Source organism: Syngnathus typhle, linkage group LG16 (assembly GCF_033458585.1).
Source record: "Syngnathus typhle isolate RoL2023-S1 ecotype Sweden linkage group LG16, RoL_Styp_1.0, whole genome shotgun sequence".
Classification (NCBI taxonomy): Eukaryota; Metazoa; Chordata; class Actinopteri; order Syngnathiformes; family Syngnathidae; genus Syngnathus; species Syngnathus typhle.
Genome location: NC_083753.1, coordinates 7,834,727 through 7,851,209, shown reverse-complemented (window position 1 = coordinate 7,851,209; position 16,483 = coordinate 7,834,727). Strand labels below are relative to the sequence as shown.

At 43.8% G+C, this 16,483-nt stretch overlaps 1 protein-coding gene and 1 long non-coding RNA gene across 3 annotated transcripts in view; one reads left to right on the top strand and one right to left on the bottom strand.

The window, feature by feature from the left end:
* LOC133168819 (heparan-sulfate 6-O-sulfotransferase 1-A-like) overlaps positions 1-9,735 on the top strand; it is a 29,828-nt gene extending 20,093 nt beyond the window's left edge. Inside the window, exons 2-4 of one of the 2 annotated variants that reach the window (XM_061300464.1) lie at positions 8,391-8,616; positions 8,726-8,974; positions 9,073-9,735. In XM_061300464.1, coding sequence (XP_061156448.1) covers positions 8,391-8,616; positions 8,726-8,974; positions 9,073-9,384 — 787 coding nt within the window. In that variant the 3' untranslated portion in view covers positions 9,385-9,735. The remainder of the gene's footprint in view (positions 1-8,390; positions 8,617-8,725; positions 8,975-9,072) is intronic. The other variant, XM_061300466.1, reaches the window with a different exon arrangement.
* LOC133168867 (uncharacterized) lies at positions 1,477-16,136 on the bottom strand. Its single transcript, XR_009718324.1, has 3 exons — positions 15,980-16,136; positions 14,916-15,053; positions 1,477-1,635 (listed from the first exon to the last, which is right to left on the bottom strand). It is a non-coding gene; the product is annotated as an uncharacterized LOC133168867 (long non-coding RNA).
* Between the last annotated feature and the right edge of the window lie 347 nt (positions 16,137-16,483).

Sequence of the window (16,483 nt, the reverse complement as noted above, 5' to 3'; positions counted from 1 at the left end):
AGCTTCAGCCGCAATATCGTCAGTGGCCAGCTTATCTCTGGCTTCCCCGATTGGCCCTTCATCTGCAAACTTTTTTTCTTCCCCCCACCGTGTACAAAAAATATCGAAGGATGAAAGAGCCACTTTGACATTCTTCGACTTCATTAAACACGCTAACGCCAAGGGAAGCTCCTCTCGCTCGATGCCATTTCTGGATTTGTCGGAGCTTCGCGCACGCTTCCCTGGACTTGTTTCCTTCGTCTGGGCGCATTCATTTAATTACATATCAGCCTCGGCCCACGCCGCCTTTGATAGCTTCCGAGGAGACCAAATCTGCTATTGTTAGTCTCGCGGAGACAAGACATCTCACTTCATGTATTTACTCCCTTGAGTAGCGGCTCCAGTCCTTTAAGGCCTCAATCTGTTGGTTTAATGCCAACACTAAATGCTAAAGAGCTTTTAAGACCATAATGTTCTTTTACAAAAATATATTTATGATTTCACAGTAACGTGTGTCTAGAAAGTAGAAAAGTGTTGGCTTAATTTGTCCTGGCTGAAAGAAAACTTTTATGCCTTTTAAAAACCAAACAAGTCCACGGTCTGCCAAAGGAAGCAGATGGCAAATGCGCTCGATGCTAATTCCGGGTTCCCGCTTTTAGATCCTTCCCGCTTTCGAATTGCGAAGTAATGCCGTTCCAGTTGGAGGGGTCCTCCGCCTCAGTGACGACATGTTGATAATAGTTGGCGTTTTCATTTTTTATTTTTTTTTAATCCCGTTGGGGCGCATCTACAAGAAGCACAGCTGTTGCTATTCCGCATTCCCGCCCTAATACTGTAAACCGTCCTCCACATCATCCGCAAGAAGTTAAATCTGTGCTAGATACTGTTTAGGCGTGTTTTTACAACACTACCGACAATTTGAACTCATACAAACACTTTTACAAGCATGTGATATATGTGAGAGAGTAATTGGGAAGACAAATCATACAGTGTTTGAGTGTGTGTTTAGAGCAAACATCCCGTTATTATTCCAAATGACAAACTTACCTCACAATATACATACATCAACAATCATGTCCATTCATCTACATTATAAAACAAGCGTTAAGTAATTTCTAGCGCAAACGATTGTTGGCTTACTTCCGGTTTTAAGTCTTATTCTTTCAATTGTAAATAGTGTTAAACAGTATGTTGCCCACTCGTGGCCAATTGCAGAATTGCACAGGAATTCAAAATAGATTTAGAGTGGTACAAAAAGAGTCAGTGCACATACTCTGATAGATATATAATTTTATGTTTAACCTCAGATTGAAGGAATTTTGGAAATGTACATTTATTTATGCCAATGTATTCTATTGGGTTTCAGGTATTTGCAAATTTTCACTATGGAGATGGAACAAATAAAACAAGCAAGTCATGACGGTAGCTTTGCAAGTGCGCCAATCACGCGACTCCAATTTACGCTTCTTGTTCTCATAACCGTTTTGTGAACTCACCATTCAGAGCGGCGCCAAGGCCCAACCGCAAGATGACGAGCAGAACATTGGCAAGTTGTTTCTTGCCGGGCGTCGGGGAACGTCGGCCGGGCCAACAGCTGCCGCCACTCGGCATTCCTCCGCATGTCATCCGGGATTAGCGAGCGCGGGGAGATGATGCCTGGGATGGGCACGCATACAAAGAGCGGAACACATGTTTTTAAAGGCACACACAAACATGGAAGCTGATGCTCCGTGGAGGCCAGATGTCACGAGCCTTACAATCGAGGGATGCCCTTAGAAGATGTTGCGGAAAATCAAAGTGTCATCTCAAAGAGCGACTAGTGTCACGATCTTTAAATTGTGTGGCGAGGTCGAGAAGGCTTTTCAATTCTTATAGCCGTCATACGTAATGCTATGAGAGACGGGAAGGCGGGATCGTATACGATCCTTGCACCAAGTGAGGCCGGGATTTTTTTCCCAAGTGTCTTGATCGAATTCAAACATCACATCACTTTAGTTAATCCCTTTCTTGTCCTCATCCAAAGAGGGAGACCACCACCAAATTCTCCTCTTCCCCAGGTGGTTCCATCTCTCTCTCATCTTTTATTTTTTTAAACATAGTATTTTCAGATCTGTGTAGAACTCAAAGTAGGCTTTTAAATCTGCAAGCGTTGTAGGGAATGTGCACCTGGCAGATGGTGCCCAGGCTTTGCTAGTTTTTCTTCTTTTGCTCTGTGTTGGGGTTTTTTTTTTTCCCTCCTCCCACTTCACAAGCCAGTGACAAAATGCTGCCGCTCGGCGCTTCGTTTTTGCTGCGTGTGTTTGTTCTGCCCCGTCACAGATGCGCTCTGAAATCGTGTCCGTCACACTGGACTTAATCCCGAGGTTAGCAGCTGCCAATTGGGAGCGCGCGTTTGTTTGCGAGAGCTATTAGTATTATTATTAGTAAGCTAACTGCATTGAACATCAAGCATAAAGTGCAAATATGTGGGGTCTGCAGCCAGGAGCTTAGGGAATGGAGGTGTCTTGAAGGGCTTTCAGACAATGTGCTTCTTTCAGCATATGCACGCAACACGGACCCATTGGTATGTCCACTAGCTAGCTCGCGATCACGCTATTTCACCGCTTTTCAATGCTCTGTCTCCGCAATCTAAACAGTTCGCAGTCTTTGGACAAACTTCAAACTTGTATTTATAAATAAATCTATGGACTCGGTCTACAGGCTACATGGTTGGCGCAGTCCTTCCAACAAGCCAGAAGCCTAAATTGGACTTGGAAGCTCTGCTGAGCCCACACACTATCCATACACATAGACATAAAACACCCCTCCAACCCCCTTCAGCCACTTCTGCCTGGCTTCACACTTTTGCCTCAGTTCTTAAAGAGCCAATTGTCCTCCCCCTTTCCGATTCCCTAGGGTGAATTTGTGGTTGGTGGGCTGGTCAGTAGAAATGGTCGCCGCAGGGACGGACGGGATCAGTGACATGCTGCCACATTCCTTTTCCCTTCCTAACGAGACAGAAGAGTCTACATTATATCTTGTGCCAGCATATTACACGTTTGAGCTTTGCCTTCGGGATTCATGTATCATTCCCTGAAGAGTGTCAGAAAAATTGCCTGAAAATGATCCCAAAAAACGATTCAATGGGGAAACATGATATGAAAGCCAGAAATATTAGAAAACGTATTTTTATAATGATACGGTGACACTGTGAAATGCGCATGCTATTTGGACTGTGCTGTCTCGCTAACGTTGCGGCATCTCTGGGCTGGCGATGAAAACATAATAGAGTGGAATAACCATAACAAAGAAACACTGTGTTTCCGTTATTGCGCTGACAGTTAAATGTCACAACGTCTTTGTTTGCTTTTGTGCCGCGTTATCTTTTTCCCCTTCCATTTCTTACTTTTACTTTCCAAGGATACCCTGCCACAGACAAGAATCTTCCTATGACTCTACTTTGTTTGTTTGGCCATGTTGCCGGGGATCTGTCGAGACTGCTGCTTATCTCTCCGTGAATAGAGATTGTCACGCAAAGTGCTACATTGTGTCTCCTAGAACACAATGCCTAATTTTCTGTTAGCTTCCCAATGAGACTTTGCGTAGCTTGTTAGCATTAGCACTGGGAATATTTCAAACACAAAGCATGAATTTAAAGGGGAAGTGAAGTCCAAATATTGTCTTGAAATATGTTCTCGGCGCTCCTACTAGTCTAAATATTTAATTATAATTAATATAGTGTTTGTGGAATAAGAATTAAGCATAATTGTATCCATCTCAGGGCGGCCATTTTGTCTTGTACTGCTACTTACTGTCGACTGAAACTGACGTCACAGTCGCTAAGGGTTCAGGTTACGACGTTTTTTTTGTTTTTATTTTGTTTTTAACAATAAACAAATGTTTGACTGTTACCATCCTTATCAGTCTAATTTCACACTCTATCCTGCAGTTACACAAACACACGTTGCACACACCCAGTCTTGTATGCACCGACTGATTTGCGGGGGTAAATGGGTGTCGCACATTTTAATCTCGGCCAGAGGAGAAGAGGGTGTGTGTGTGTGTGTGTGTGTGTGCGCTCTTTTGCACGAGCACCCATCCCGGTCTCCTCCTCATTAGCCCCCCTTTTTGCCCAGATTTTAATGGCCCCCCCCGAGCTCTGAATAGCCACCCTTCCTACTTGCTGCCTATTTTCTCCTCATTATCTCCTCCTCTTCTCAGCTAAAAGTGAGCTTTGAGGACCAGGCAGTAAGTGACATCATCACATCAGGAGGATGAGGTCATACTCTGCAGGTGCAGCCATTGCTTGTTCTTAAAAACTCACAGATGTATTTACGCCGTGCACATTTGATAAATGTGTCCACAGTGTGTGCTCAAAGCAGTTACTTCTCAAAATTGCTCGGCATACTGCCTATTTGTTGCCAATGTTGCGCCGCCGTAAAACAATGAATGAAGTTATGATCTTGGGCTTGCCGCCACTTCTCAAAGGCAAGCTTAGCGCACAATAGTCGTTATTATTTATCGTCGGCTGGCTTCAAACCAAGGATAAAGCCCCAAACACTCGGGCAACAAAGCTTCTTTTTTCTCAATTTGGTTGATTCTCCTCGGATCAAAATCACCAATAGAAAAAAAAAGCTAAATGTTAGATTAGAAATGATGAGTGTGTTTGAAATATTGCTTTAAATGATTTATATTGGTGAGTATATAAACATTGAGGGGCTCAATTATTCATGGATTTTTTTGCTATTCAGGTTTCGACCTGATCCCTAACTCTGTGTTTACCGCGTTTCAAAATTCTTTCCCAAATGTAATGTCCCACCCCACAACTGTTTCTTTGCCAGTTGAATTACATGCGCCAACAAGCCTGAGCACATTCCAGTCGGGGATAGGGGGGGTCAGTCCTTGTACCCTTTAACATTTCCTCGGATTCTGTCTGAGAATCCGACTCTGTCGAGATTTTCATAATGGAAAGAAAATCCCGACATCTGTACTGCAAAAGCTTCACATCGCCTCGGGCCTTCCGTTTCGTCTCTGCTTCTTTTTCACACTCGTCTGTATGTTTAAGAAAAAAGAAAAATCTCTGAAGTGAACGAGTTGTCGGAGCCTGCAGGCTGCCATCGATCGACTCGGAGGCGCAGACAGAGTCGGAGCGCTATACGGGAGGAAGAAAAGATGACCCTGGAGCTTGTCTGAGGCGGAGGTGTCTATTTCTGTCTGTTTCAGTGCCTCATTATTGGACAGCAGACTACATTTATTCATATACATGGTTATCGCCCTACTCGGTCGCTCGGGGCATTAATGTCGTATTAAATTGGGCATTATACAATTTCAGTTATTTATTTATTTTATATAGCTCAAAGAAAAGCTCATTGCTATTTAAATCGAGAAGAGAGGAACCCTGTTAGCTCGTGTCGACTAGCGCCTCGTTAAATCTACAGTGATTTATTTTTTTTTTTTCAAGTCGTTCCAATTTGGCAGAGTTGTTGACAAGGCTCTTCTCTTTGGTGTGCCAAATTTAAAAGTCATTTCATTTCACTTTGTGGGGACTTTGGCTTTTTGCGTGTGTGAATATTATTGACATAGCAATGACTCATTTTACGGTTGAAAGCAAAAAATACGTCAACGTGTCTGTGGAGCCACTGTACGCAATCAAGACCAGACATGTTGTTTCTCCCTCCCTTTTCAAAACACACATCGTCACGCATGCACAAACATAGGGGTGATATCATCTGTACTTGCAGCCACCACATTCCACAAGGCTATTCCCGGGAAGCCAACCGGAGTGAGCGGGCAGGGTAGTCTGTGGACTTTCCCCAACAAATGTCATTTTAAAAACCATTGAATTGTCTTCATCAGTAGGTCAATTGTAAATTATTCGCGGCAACATCAGCGACCAAAACGTACTCCGCAAATTTTCCTTTTATCTTCTAACCCGCCGCAACCGTGATTGCGTCCTCCGGTGCATGAAATTATGTACAGCGTTGCTGTTAGCCTCCCCCGGCAACAACTCACGACCTTTACGGAGATGTTTCCCGTGACCCTGGCAACTGCGTTTTCTGCCGGCTCCTGAAGGCAAATGGCTCCCAGGTGAGCAATCCGCAAAAATATTTTTGGGAGTTTCCATGCATACTGTATGCAAGTGGGCTCCAAAATCCATAGGGTCCTAATCCGGATGCTTCCGAGACTAGTCATGACCTAGCCAATTTCTATTATTTTCAGTCTGCTACTACGATTCAAGCCCACATTCGCAGGCTCGAGTCTTTTCAGCCGGTGCGAACAAAAGACCCAAAAAAGAAGGGACAAGGAATAAGTGGGCCAGAGTAGTAGAGTGGCTCAGACAATAGCCGCATCGCACTCGTCCTTGCCAAACACCCACTTTATTACCGGCGCGCTGCGCAACACTAGCACTCTGAGAAAAAGAAAAAAGAAGGAGATAAATCAATACTGTAAAGTGTCGGCTGATTTGCTTCACACCTCGCACATGCATGCACACATTTATGCCAGGAAAAAAAAAAAAAGGCGCCGAAATGTGGAGCAACAACTCGTATAATTGTATGAATTGTCTTATTGTTGTGACAGATGTTTGGAACTTGTAATGTCTATGAGAAAGGTGGGGGGGTGGGTGGGTTAAACGCGGCTCACGAGATCCGGAAATACTCTCTCGGGCCATCTTTTCCGAGGCCTAATTTTCCATACGGCATCTCGCATAGTGTATCTAATGTCACGTCTCGTGAGTGTATATTACATAAGAGCATTAAGCAGCTGCTCAATGACTCACCCCGATGTCATATTGAGACCAGCTAATGTTTTTATTCTGCATAATAAGCCTCATCACCTGCAGGCCCGAGCCAACTGGTGAGTGAGTGAGTGAGTGAGTGAGTGAGTGAGTGAGTGAGTGAGTGAGTGAGTGAGTGAGTGAGTGAGTGAGTGAGTGAGTGAGTGAGTGAGTGAGTGAGTGAGTGAGTGCAAGTGAAACCAATCGTGTGTGTGTTTTATTTATTTGCGCCTGCTAATACGCTCCTGCCGTCATTATAGCCGCAGCCATAACTTTGACAAATCACTTGGGCTCCGGGCCCTCGCTGCTTTCACACTATTAGAAAAAAAAACTCATTGAAATTCGCATCCGGCCCCCCAATTTAAACCCCCCCCCCCCCCCATCTCCCCTGCTAACCTCCCTCCTCTTCTTTGCCAAATCGTGCCGGGTTCTGCAGGGGTATGCAGGCAGAGAATGGGAAGGGAAATGTCATCGCTGAATTAATGGGCGTAGTCACGCACACGCACGTGCACGAGGTGCACTCTGGGGAGCGTCAGGAATGGTGATAATGTCATCACAGGAATCTCGCCAATGCGCCCAGCTCCCGTTTTGATCGTGCCTCCCTCCACTCACTGCCTTTTTTCCCCCCCTTCATTAGAGAGGAGGACGAGATTGATGGCATTTGGAGTTTTGATCTTGCTCTTGTTGAGTCACTCTGCCACTCGAGTGCTTTTGGTTCCTCGTCACTGGATTTCGGGTTCACTCTGTGCTAACTTTTTTTTTGGGCGCCTATTTTCTTGCCTCGGATCTCCCCGATTAAGTTTTTTTTAGCGTGGCGCTTTGGTGTCTAGTCGATGACGACTCTTCCTGTTTCTAAAAAATCAAAGCTGTACTGATGGATGCATGCAAACGGAAAGAGTGTGTGTTCAAAGATTAATCCATACACACACACACACACACACACACACACACACTAATGAGGACATGTTGATTGATGAGACTGCAGTAATTAGGTGAAGATTGAAGGCATGGAAAGGTATCCGCTGTGGTGGGAGGGTCTCTTCCTGAGGCGTGTGATGTGCATTAATCAACAACAACAAAATCGAACAAAAAACGAATGGACACAAACAAAACCACACACGCTGAAAAGAAAGTGGGATGCAGCATGAGTCATCTCTCTGTGGGGCAGTCCAAATGCTTTTACCACCAAAAATGCAGTGAAATATGATTGCGCCAGCATTTTTCATTTCTTTTGTCTCTTTTTTTTTTTTTGGCTTTGTGACCTTAAGACAGAGCAGCCGCCTCTCCAATGTTGTTTTCCTGTCTGCTGCTCACATTTGTTAAAAGCATCATCATCATCCAGCCTCTTTTTTTTTTTTTTTAAATCACGTTGAAGCATCCTCGAGCTCTATGTGCAGCAAACGCCGCCACAACTCGGCCAAAAGCAGAATTGCGCGCAATCTTCTTATCATATCGCCGCTTGCTCCGCCCCCCCATTGAAGCTGCACCGCTCCGTGCGAGCAAAGTCATTAATTTAAATGGCGTCCTCTTGTTTTGACTCTCTCTTAAACGCGCCCGTTAGCTTATTGATTAACCTTTTTGTCACGCGCAATTTTCAGTGCAATTTGCTCACCTCTCGCTCTCGCCCTCTCTCCCGTGTCGCCCGCCTTTCCTCCAGCAGGAAGTTCTATTACATCACTCTGCTGAGGGACCCGGTGTCGCGCTACCTCAGCGAGTGGCGTCACGTGCAGCGGGGGGCCACGTGGAAGACCTCGCTGCACATGTGCGACGGACGCACGCCCACGCCCGAGGAGCTGCCCTCCTGCTACGAGGGCGCCGACTGGTCGGGCTGCACCCTGCAGCAGTTCATGGAGTGTCCCTACAACCTGGCCAACAACAGACAGGTGAACTTGACACTACGCCCCCATACAGATATTTGACGTCTATATCCGTCAATGGGAGTGGATGAGTTGAGAGCGTTTCATTCATTTGCAACGACTTGCCATTTGGCAGGTGCGCATGTTGGCCGATCTGAGTCTGGTGGGTTGCTACAACATGTCCACCGTGACCGAGAAGAAGCGGGCTCAGCTCCTCCTGGAGTCGGCCAAAAAGAACCTGCGAGACATGGCCTTCTTCGGGCTGACGGAGTACCAGAGGAAAACGCAGTTCCTGTTCGAGCGCACCTTCAGACTGCGCTTCATCCGACCCTTCATGCAGTACAACAGCACTCGCGCCGCCGGGGTGGACCTGGACAACGCTACGGTTTGTACTTTCAGAATTTCATTTTGCTGAATATCACAATCGGGCTCTCCGTATCGACTGGGCTCTACTCTAAATTTCCCATCATCTCGCTACCGCAGGTGCAACGCATCGAGGAGCTGAACGAACTGGACATGGAGCTGTACGACTACGCCCGGGACCTGTTCCAGCAGCGCTACCAGTACACGCGGCAGCAGGAGCGCCGGCTCCAGCGCATCAAGAATCACATGAGCCACCAAGGGCTCGGCCTGGGCCTCAGTCTGTGGCCCTCGGCCCGCCGCCGCCCCCCCAATCGAGGAGAGGAGCGGGACGACGTGGTCGACGAGGAAGAGGGCGGCCGGACGGAGGAGGCGGCCGGGGGCAACCGTCTTCCCACCGAGGACTACATGAGCCAGATCATCAACCGCTGGTAGCAAACTGAAGCGCCGCTCCTCAGACTGCTCATTTAAAAAAAAAAATTTAAAGGCAGAGTCGGGTTGCGCCGTTGCTATGGCGACCAGAGACTGGCTAGCTGGGGTTTGCCCAATTATTAGCACTCGCCTGGTAACCCCCCCCCCTCATTGAGTTCCTCCGCATCTCCTGCCATCATTGGCAATCGAGGGGTATTTTTGAACGCGCTGACATGCAACTTTCTCTTCCTCAAACGTGTGAATTCATTGGATCGGATGGCGAAGGATCCGTCTAATTCCTGGACAATGCTCTCAAGCCACAAGGCTCATCACCCTTAGGACCATTTTAGCTCATCGTGCGCCCCCCCCCCTCCCTTTTTTCCCCTGTGTGGGTTTATGCTTTTTCAAAAGCAGAATTGTAATAACACTGAGACCAACATGGCTGCCTGATTTTTATTTTTATTTTTTCGATAGAATGCTGCTCCAAAATCTAAGCTAAAGGCTTTTCGGAAAGCCATTGGAGCGGATCTTCGCTATCCTTGACAATCCAGCCAACTAGTAGAAAGACCGTGTCAGGTCATAATGTACTAATAGGTTAAAAGCGAAGCATTGGTTATTCTTTAAATGTGCCGATGTACTACTTGTGTCCAAAAAAAGGACCAGAAAGCTTACTTACTATCTAAGACACGGTTGAGCTACTAGAGGGCCAAATTGTTCTACTGGATATGGAAGAAATGCTCAGAGGGCTTTCCATACGTGGCTTCTGTTTTGGAGGTGGGGTTTTGTTTTGTTTTGTTTTAGTTAGCGTCCGAGCTGCCGTGTCCAGCGGAGCGTAGCCTTGCCTCGCGTCAACGTTGAGGGAGCTCTCTCTCTCTCTCGTTTTCTCTCCGTGTGCTTTCACCTGCAAACTCCTGACAGCCAATTAGCATGGCTCACGCCGGTCGGGGGCAAGCTGTCAAAGTCACAGCAAAGGCCTTAAACTGCCGACACGAGGAGGAAAGAAGCGGTCACCGTGGCGGCCGGAGCCTTTAATTTAGCGTCTGGCATTTTTCTCTTTTTTTGTTTCTTCTACGTTTTCCTCGACAGGCCAAAAGGTGGTTCATTAGCTCTTTGACAGTTTTTAACGTAAGGGGCTGCAGTGCCTCCGTGTCGCAGGGAACCTGCGGTGCGTGGGCCTTTTGCGGACCCTCGCCAAGAGCGTGAGCTCCCGATCTGATGTCTGCCAAAAGAAAGGAAGCCGCTCCTCATCTAGCTCAGTCATTCCCAACCTTTATTGAGCCAAGCCACAAAGTCGATTTGCCGTACACCACCAAACATTCCTATAAAAAGTATTTTGTGCTCTCCTGCGTATTTGTAATACACTACTCATAGATTTGCCTATTTGGTGATTTATTATTTGCATTTAAAAGGGCACGTTCTAGAAAAGATGTTTGTTCGCCTGCGCTCTGGCGCCATCTTGTGAGCCTTATAGAAAGAGCACAAAGATACATGAGCAGCTTTTCAGGAAATAGCAAATTGGTACCCCCGACCCGAAAAAACTAAACTGAAAAACTAAATCACTGGCATGAATAGATAAACAAACGCTACATTGTTGGTAGTAAATTGTATATTATTTTCCCTTGGCAATTGTTGGGAATCACTGCGCTAGCTTCCCACCCTTTGTTGCTACATTACAATTGCCAGTTCACATTCTCGTCATTTTTCTTGACTCCTCCTGGTGTGGATGCGGTGTGCGCGTGTGTGTTGTATGTGCGTGTAAATAATATGTACATTACGCCTTCTGCTGTGTATGCCTTTGTAAATGGTGTGCTTGACTGAATGAGCGACGACTTTCATGACTAATAATAACATTTTTGTTGTTTAATCGGTGGTCAACCTCGCTGCCATAGCGACCAATCCTCCACTCACACGCCCCCTGTCAGGTGATTGTACTGCTATAATACTTATTTATATCATTATTTAGATTTAGTAAATCTGCCCCCCCCCCCCCCAGTTTGCATGCGTTCACTCGGAGAAAATGACAGGGTTGGATTTTGATGGCATTGTTGAGGTATTGGTTATTATTTTACTACGTTTTTCCCCTTATACAAAAGACAGAGCCTCAATAATTGTGTGAAGGCGAAGGCCTTCACACATATGTTATTCTACACCATTCTCTATTATTATTATTATTATTATTCTCTTTTATTCTCCACACTTTTTTGTCCACTTTCATCTTCCACATAATTCATCCGATTCACTCCATTCCACTTTCCACGTATTCCAAATATTCACGCGATGAGCGCTTCCATTTTTCTCGTTCCGAAAATTTTCCGATTCCGCAAAATTCCCAAAATTCCGACAAATTTTTCCCCATCCATTCTTAATGGCACATTCGACATTTCACAAAATTTCGTTTTTCACCTCTAACTTCTACATTTTTCAACCGATTCAACCCATTCCAACTTTCAACTGTTCATCTTTTGCCTACCTATTCCACAACTTCCCACTTACCAAAAATTCCAAATTTTCAAATTTGAAATTCAACCAAAATTCTCTCAAATTCCGTTTTTCTAATCTAATTTCTACATTTTTCAACCGATTCAACCCATTCCAACTTTCAACTGTTCATCTTTTGCCTACCTATTCCACAACTTCCCACTTACCAAAAATTCCAAATTTTCAAATTTGAAATTCAACCAAAATTCTCTCAAATTCCGTTTTTCTAATCTAATTTCTACATTTTTCAACCGATTCAACCCATTCCAACTTTCAACTGTTCATCTTTTGCCTACCTATTCCACAACTTCCCACTTACCAAAAATTCCAAATTTTCAAATTTGAAATTCAACCAAAATTCTCCAAAATTCAGTTTTTCCACTCTAATTTCTACATTTTTCAACCGATTCAACCCATTCCAACTTTCAACTGTTCATCTTTTGCCTACCTATTCCACAACTTCCCACTTACCAAAAATTCCGAACTTTCACATTTGAAATTCAACCAAATTCTCCAAAATTTCGTTTTTCCACTCTAATTTCTACATTTTTCGACCGATTCAACCCATTCCACATTTATTCCCTTTATTCATCTTATGCTTACCACATTCACTCCCATTCACCCCCACTTCCACTACGCTTACACATTCAACCCTTGACCCCCAATTCCAGTGTGGCGGCCATCTTGGATTGACCCTCAAGTGCCCCCAATGAACCCAAAATGAACCGGAAGTGCCCCAAATCAAACCGAAAGTGACCCCAAATAGACCGGAAGTGACCTCAGGTAAACCGGAAGTGACCCCAAATCAAACCGGAAGTGACCCCAAACGTACCGGAAGTGACCTTTTTAGACCGGAAATGACCCCTAATAAACAGGAAGTGACCTCAGACGAACCGGAAGTGACCCAAATTAAACCGGAAGTGACCCAAATAAACCGGAAGTGACCCCAAATAGACCGGAAGTGACCTCTGGTAAACCGGAAGTGACCCTAAATCAAACCGGAAGTGACCCCAAATGAACCGGAAGTGCCCTTTTTAGACCGGAAGTGACCCCAAATAAACCGGAAGTGACCTCAGCTAAACCGGAAGTGACCTGTTTTAAACCGGAAGTGACCCAAATAAACCGGAAGTGACCCAAACTAGACCGGAAGTGACCCGAATCAAACCGGAAGTGACCTTATTTCAACACTGAGTGGCCCAAATAGCTACATTTGCGCTAACTTTTTCGTTTTTTGTCTGATTTAACCCCTTTCAACATTTTTACCCCAAAAGTGAATCTCCTGAGGCCGTTTTTTTTGTTTTGTTCCAAATTTAGAAAGATTTTGGCGCAATTGCTTTTTTTATTTTCCCATTCATTCTCTATGGGGATTCAACATTTGCTCTAACTTCTACATTTTTTAACTGATTCAACCCGTTCCAACTTTCAACTGTACATCTTTTGCCTACCTATTCCACAACTTCCCACTTACCAAAAATTCCAAATTCGAAATTCAACCAAATTCTCCAAAATTTCGTTTTTCTACTCTAAATTCTACATTTTTCAACCGATTCAACCCATTCCAACTTTCAACTGTTCATCTTTTGCCTACCTATTCCACAACTTCCCACTTACCAAATATTCCAAACTTTCAATTTTGAAATTCACCACAAATTCTCCAAATATTCTACATTTCTCAAGTAATTCAACACGTTTCAACATCGTTCGGCAGCATTCCCCGAAAAAGTTATTCATACATTTCGCCTTCACACGCAATTTCTCCAGAAATTGCAAAATTCTAGTTTAGAGTAAGTTTCCTATTATTATTTTGGGTTATGGGAAGAAAAAAAATCACTGGATAAACTGAAATGAAAGTGACAGATTACATTCTGCGTCTGAAAATAACGGCATGTTGATTTTAACCGGAAGTGACATTATAACTAAATGTTGCAAATTCAATCCATCATTTATATATTTCTGACTAACCCTAATGAGAAGATTCCTATTACATCCAATACAAGCTGTCAAAAGCCAACCCCGGCATCAAGTGTTGAGGCGTGACGACCAATAAGAGGGCAAAACGTAGACGCGAATGTATGATTGACGAGCCGTCGTCACACTGAATGAACATGAAATGAAATTCATCTTGTTTTTGTTATGTTTTCATTTTTCTGTCCCACGAAAGATTTTTTTTTACTGTACAAAATATACAAGGGTCATTTGTATCGCCACTGTATAATTGTTTAATCTGATGCCAAAATCTACTTGCAAAATTAATTTCACTCAAATGATTCCAGAATGATGTCTTAACACGTTTCCATGGTGACAGCAAAGCAAACATGAGAGTTGTTAACCTGTTTGTTTGTTTTTTATGTGGAAATTATTTCAAAGCGAGTGATTGAGACTTTTGTTAAAATTGGCAGTTTGTCTCAGGCTCTTCCTGTACGCATTGTCCTCATCTTCATTCTGGCTCTGGTTCCTCTGATTGCAACCATGAATCAATCATCAAGCCACCGATTAAAAGATTTCATTTTTACAGACTTGATTGTGTCGTGTACTTGCAATTTTTCCCATCCATTTCTTGAGTTTTATACAATTTTTTTTTTTTTACTTTCAAATCACTGTCAATCTAAAGCCAATACAAATAACTAATGCAGATTTTTGGTGCTAGTTTGAGCTTTAAAAAACATCGTCGGTTGTTTCCTTCCATTTTACTTTGGAAAATGCTCATCGGTGTTCTAAAAAGCTGCTTAGACTTAACAATGAGTGTGAACCGGAGCGTTTTATAAGTAAATATCCTTGATTTATGAACAGATGTTTGGGGAATGTGCGACGCTATTGGCTCGAGGAGTTGTCACTTGTATGATTAATAACTCCCCAAATGTGTCATGTCGCCAGGATGACTTTTAAATTGGAAAATGTCCAAATGAGGTTGCTTTTTCTTGTCTTTTCTCTCCCTTAATATAAAATGTAATGAAAACTGCGGAGGAAGTTATTTGGAATTAGACTTTTGGAAATAATCTGTGCACACAAACTCATCATAACCGCACGAGTTAGCTACCAGTGACTAGAAGTTCAAACAAAAGGGAAGAATAACTTACCAGATATGAAAAGAGCACCACAAACGTGATGAAGTCCTCCAAAGCCAATTTGCGTTTTCCATTTCTTCTTGGAATTAAGGATAATTCGACCCTTTGTCCACTTTGTGTTGTTGCTCCGACGATGCTCGTCGTCTTTTGCTGACATGGGACGAAAAAAAGGTTTATTGATAAACGCTAATCAGATCGGAGTCAGGTGTCAGCTAAACTAGATGGCTAGCAAGATCATGAAATTTGTGGTTAAAGCTGCAAGACGTTTACATGCAATTATTTATTTGTCGTCGGGACTCCTAATATTTGTTTCCTGCTGCACTTGATTTACTTCCAACTATACAACATAGCTTGATTTGCATGAAGGAACATCTCATTTTCTTTATGTAAGTAGGTGATAATTTATGTGCAACGGATGACGCACAGCCATTTTCATTGCGTCACTTCACATCAGTAGTCATGTGTGATTAGAATATATAAATGTGGCAGATTTTGACAGTTGTGGAGCAAGCGCACAGCTGATATCATGCAGATGGAAAAGCTTTTAACACACATATACAGAATTGAGGGGGGGGGCGTGTAATATTCATAAGGAGTGTTCTGCTTCCCGTGTGGCGTACTTGGACTGATTTGCTGCTGATATCGCATTCACGACACTTGTGAGTGTGAGATGGCTGGTGCTATTTCTTCCGCCCCATTTCTCCCACAAATGTTCAATGGCAGCTTGTTAAATCTTGCATAAGGCGGGAGCGAGAGAAAAGGGAAAATTGGGGAAAGCAACCCGACCCAATTAGGTGTCTTCTGACGTCTGACTTATTCTCTTTTTGCTTTGTTTAGTTTTAGTAGAGCAAGACAATAGTTTGTTGATTCATCTAATCTTTTACTTCTTCTTTCAAAATATTTAAATGAGATGAAACAGGACTGATTTTCCACTCTGTATGTGCGAAGTACTGCAAATCATTTGTCATCAACCTTTTTGGCGCCACGGACCGGTTACGTGTCAGAAATATTTGGGCGGACCGGCCTTTATAACAAATATAAAAAACAAATATAAACCACATAAAATTAAAACTCACCTTTACGTTGAATTTGTGCAAGCTTGATTCTGAAAAATCTTCAAGGTTTCTTCGCCTTAACAATACGGTTAGCCACGAAGAACGATGCTCTCAGTGCACTCCCATTTGTTGATGTGGTGGCCTTCAGTCATTTCTTGTCCTTCTTGTTCATTTTTTTTTCCTTAAAAAAATTCCAAAGGTTTGTCTTTTAATGCTTGGTCTCCATGTACCGAAGCAGTTTTGAAGGCTTCATTGCCTCGTTAGCTAGCCTGTCGCTACATATTAAACAGAATGGGCTTGGCGTGTCACCTGTGGCGATAATCCATATTTTAAGTAGGACTCCAGAAATGTTCCTTTAAACGCAGCTTTTCTTTACATAAAAGTCGTAGCCTTTTCTTCTTCCGTCTCTTCATTGGGCTTTTTTCCTTTTCCGAAGAAACTTTCCAAACGTTTCTGTTTCTTGTTCATACTTTGCTAGCTTCGCGGGCTCGACAGAGGTGACGTCACGTGACCGGGACGAGCGTC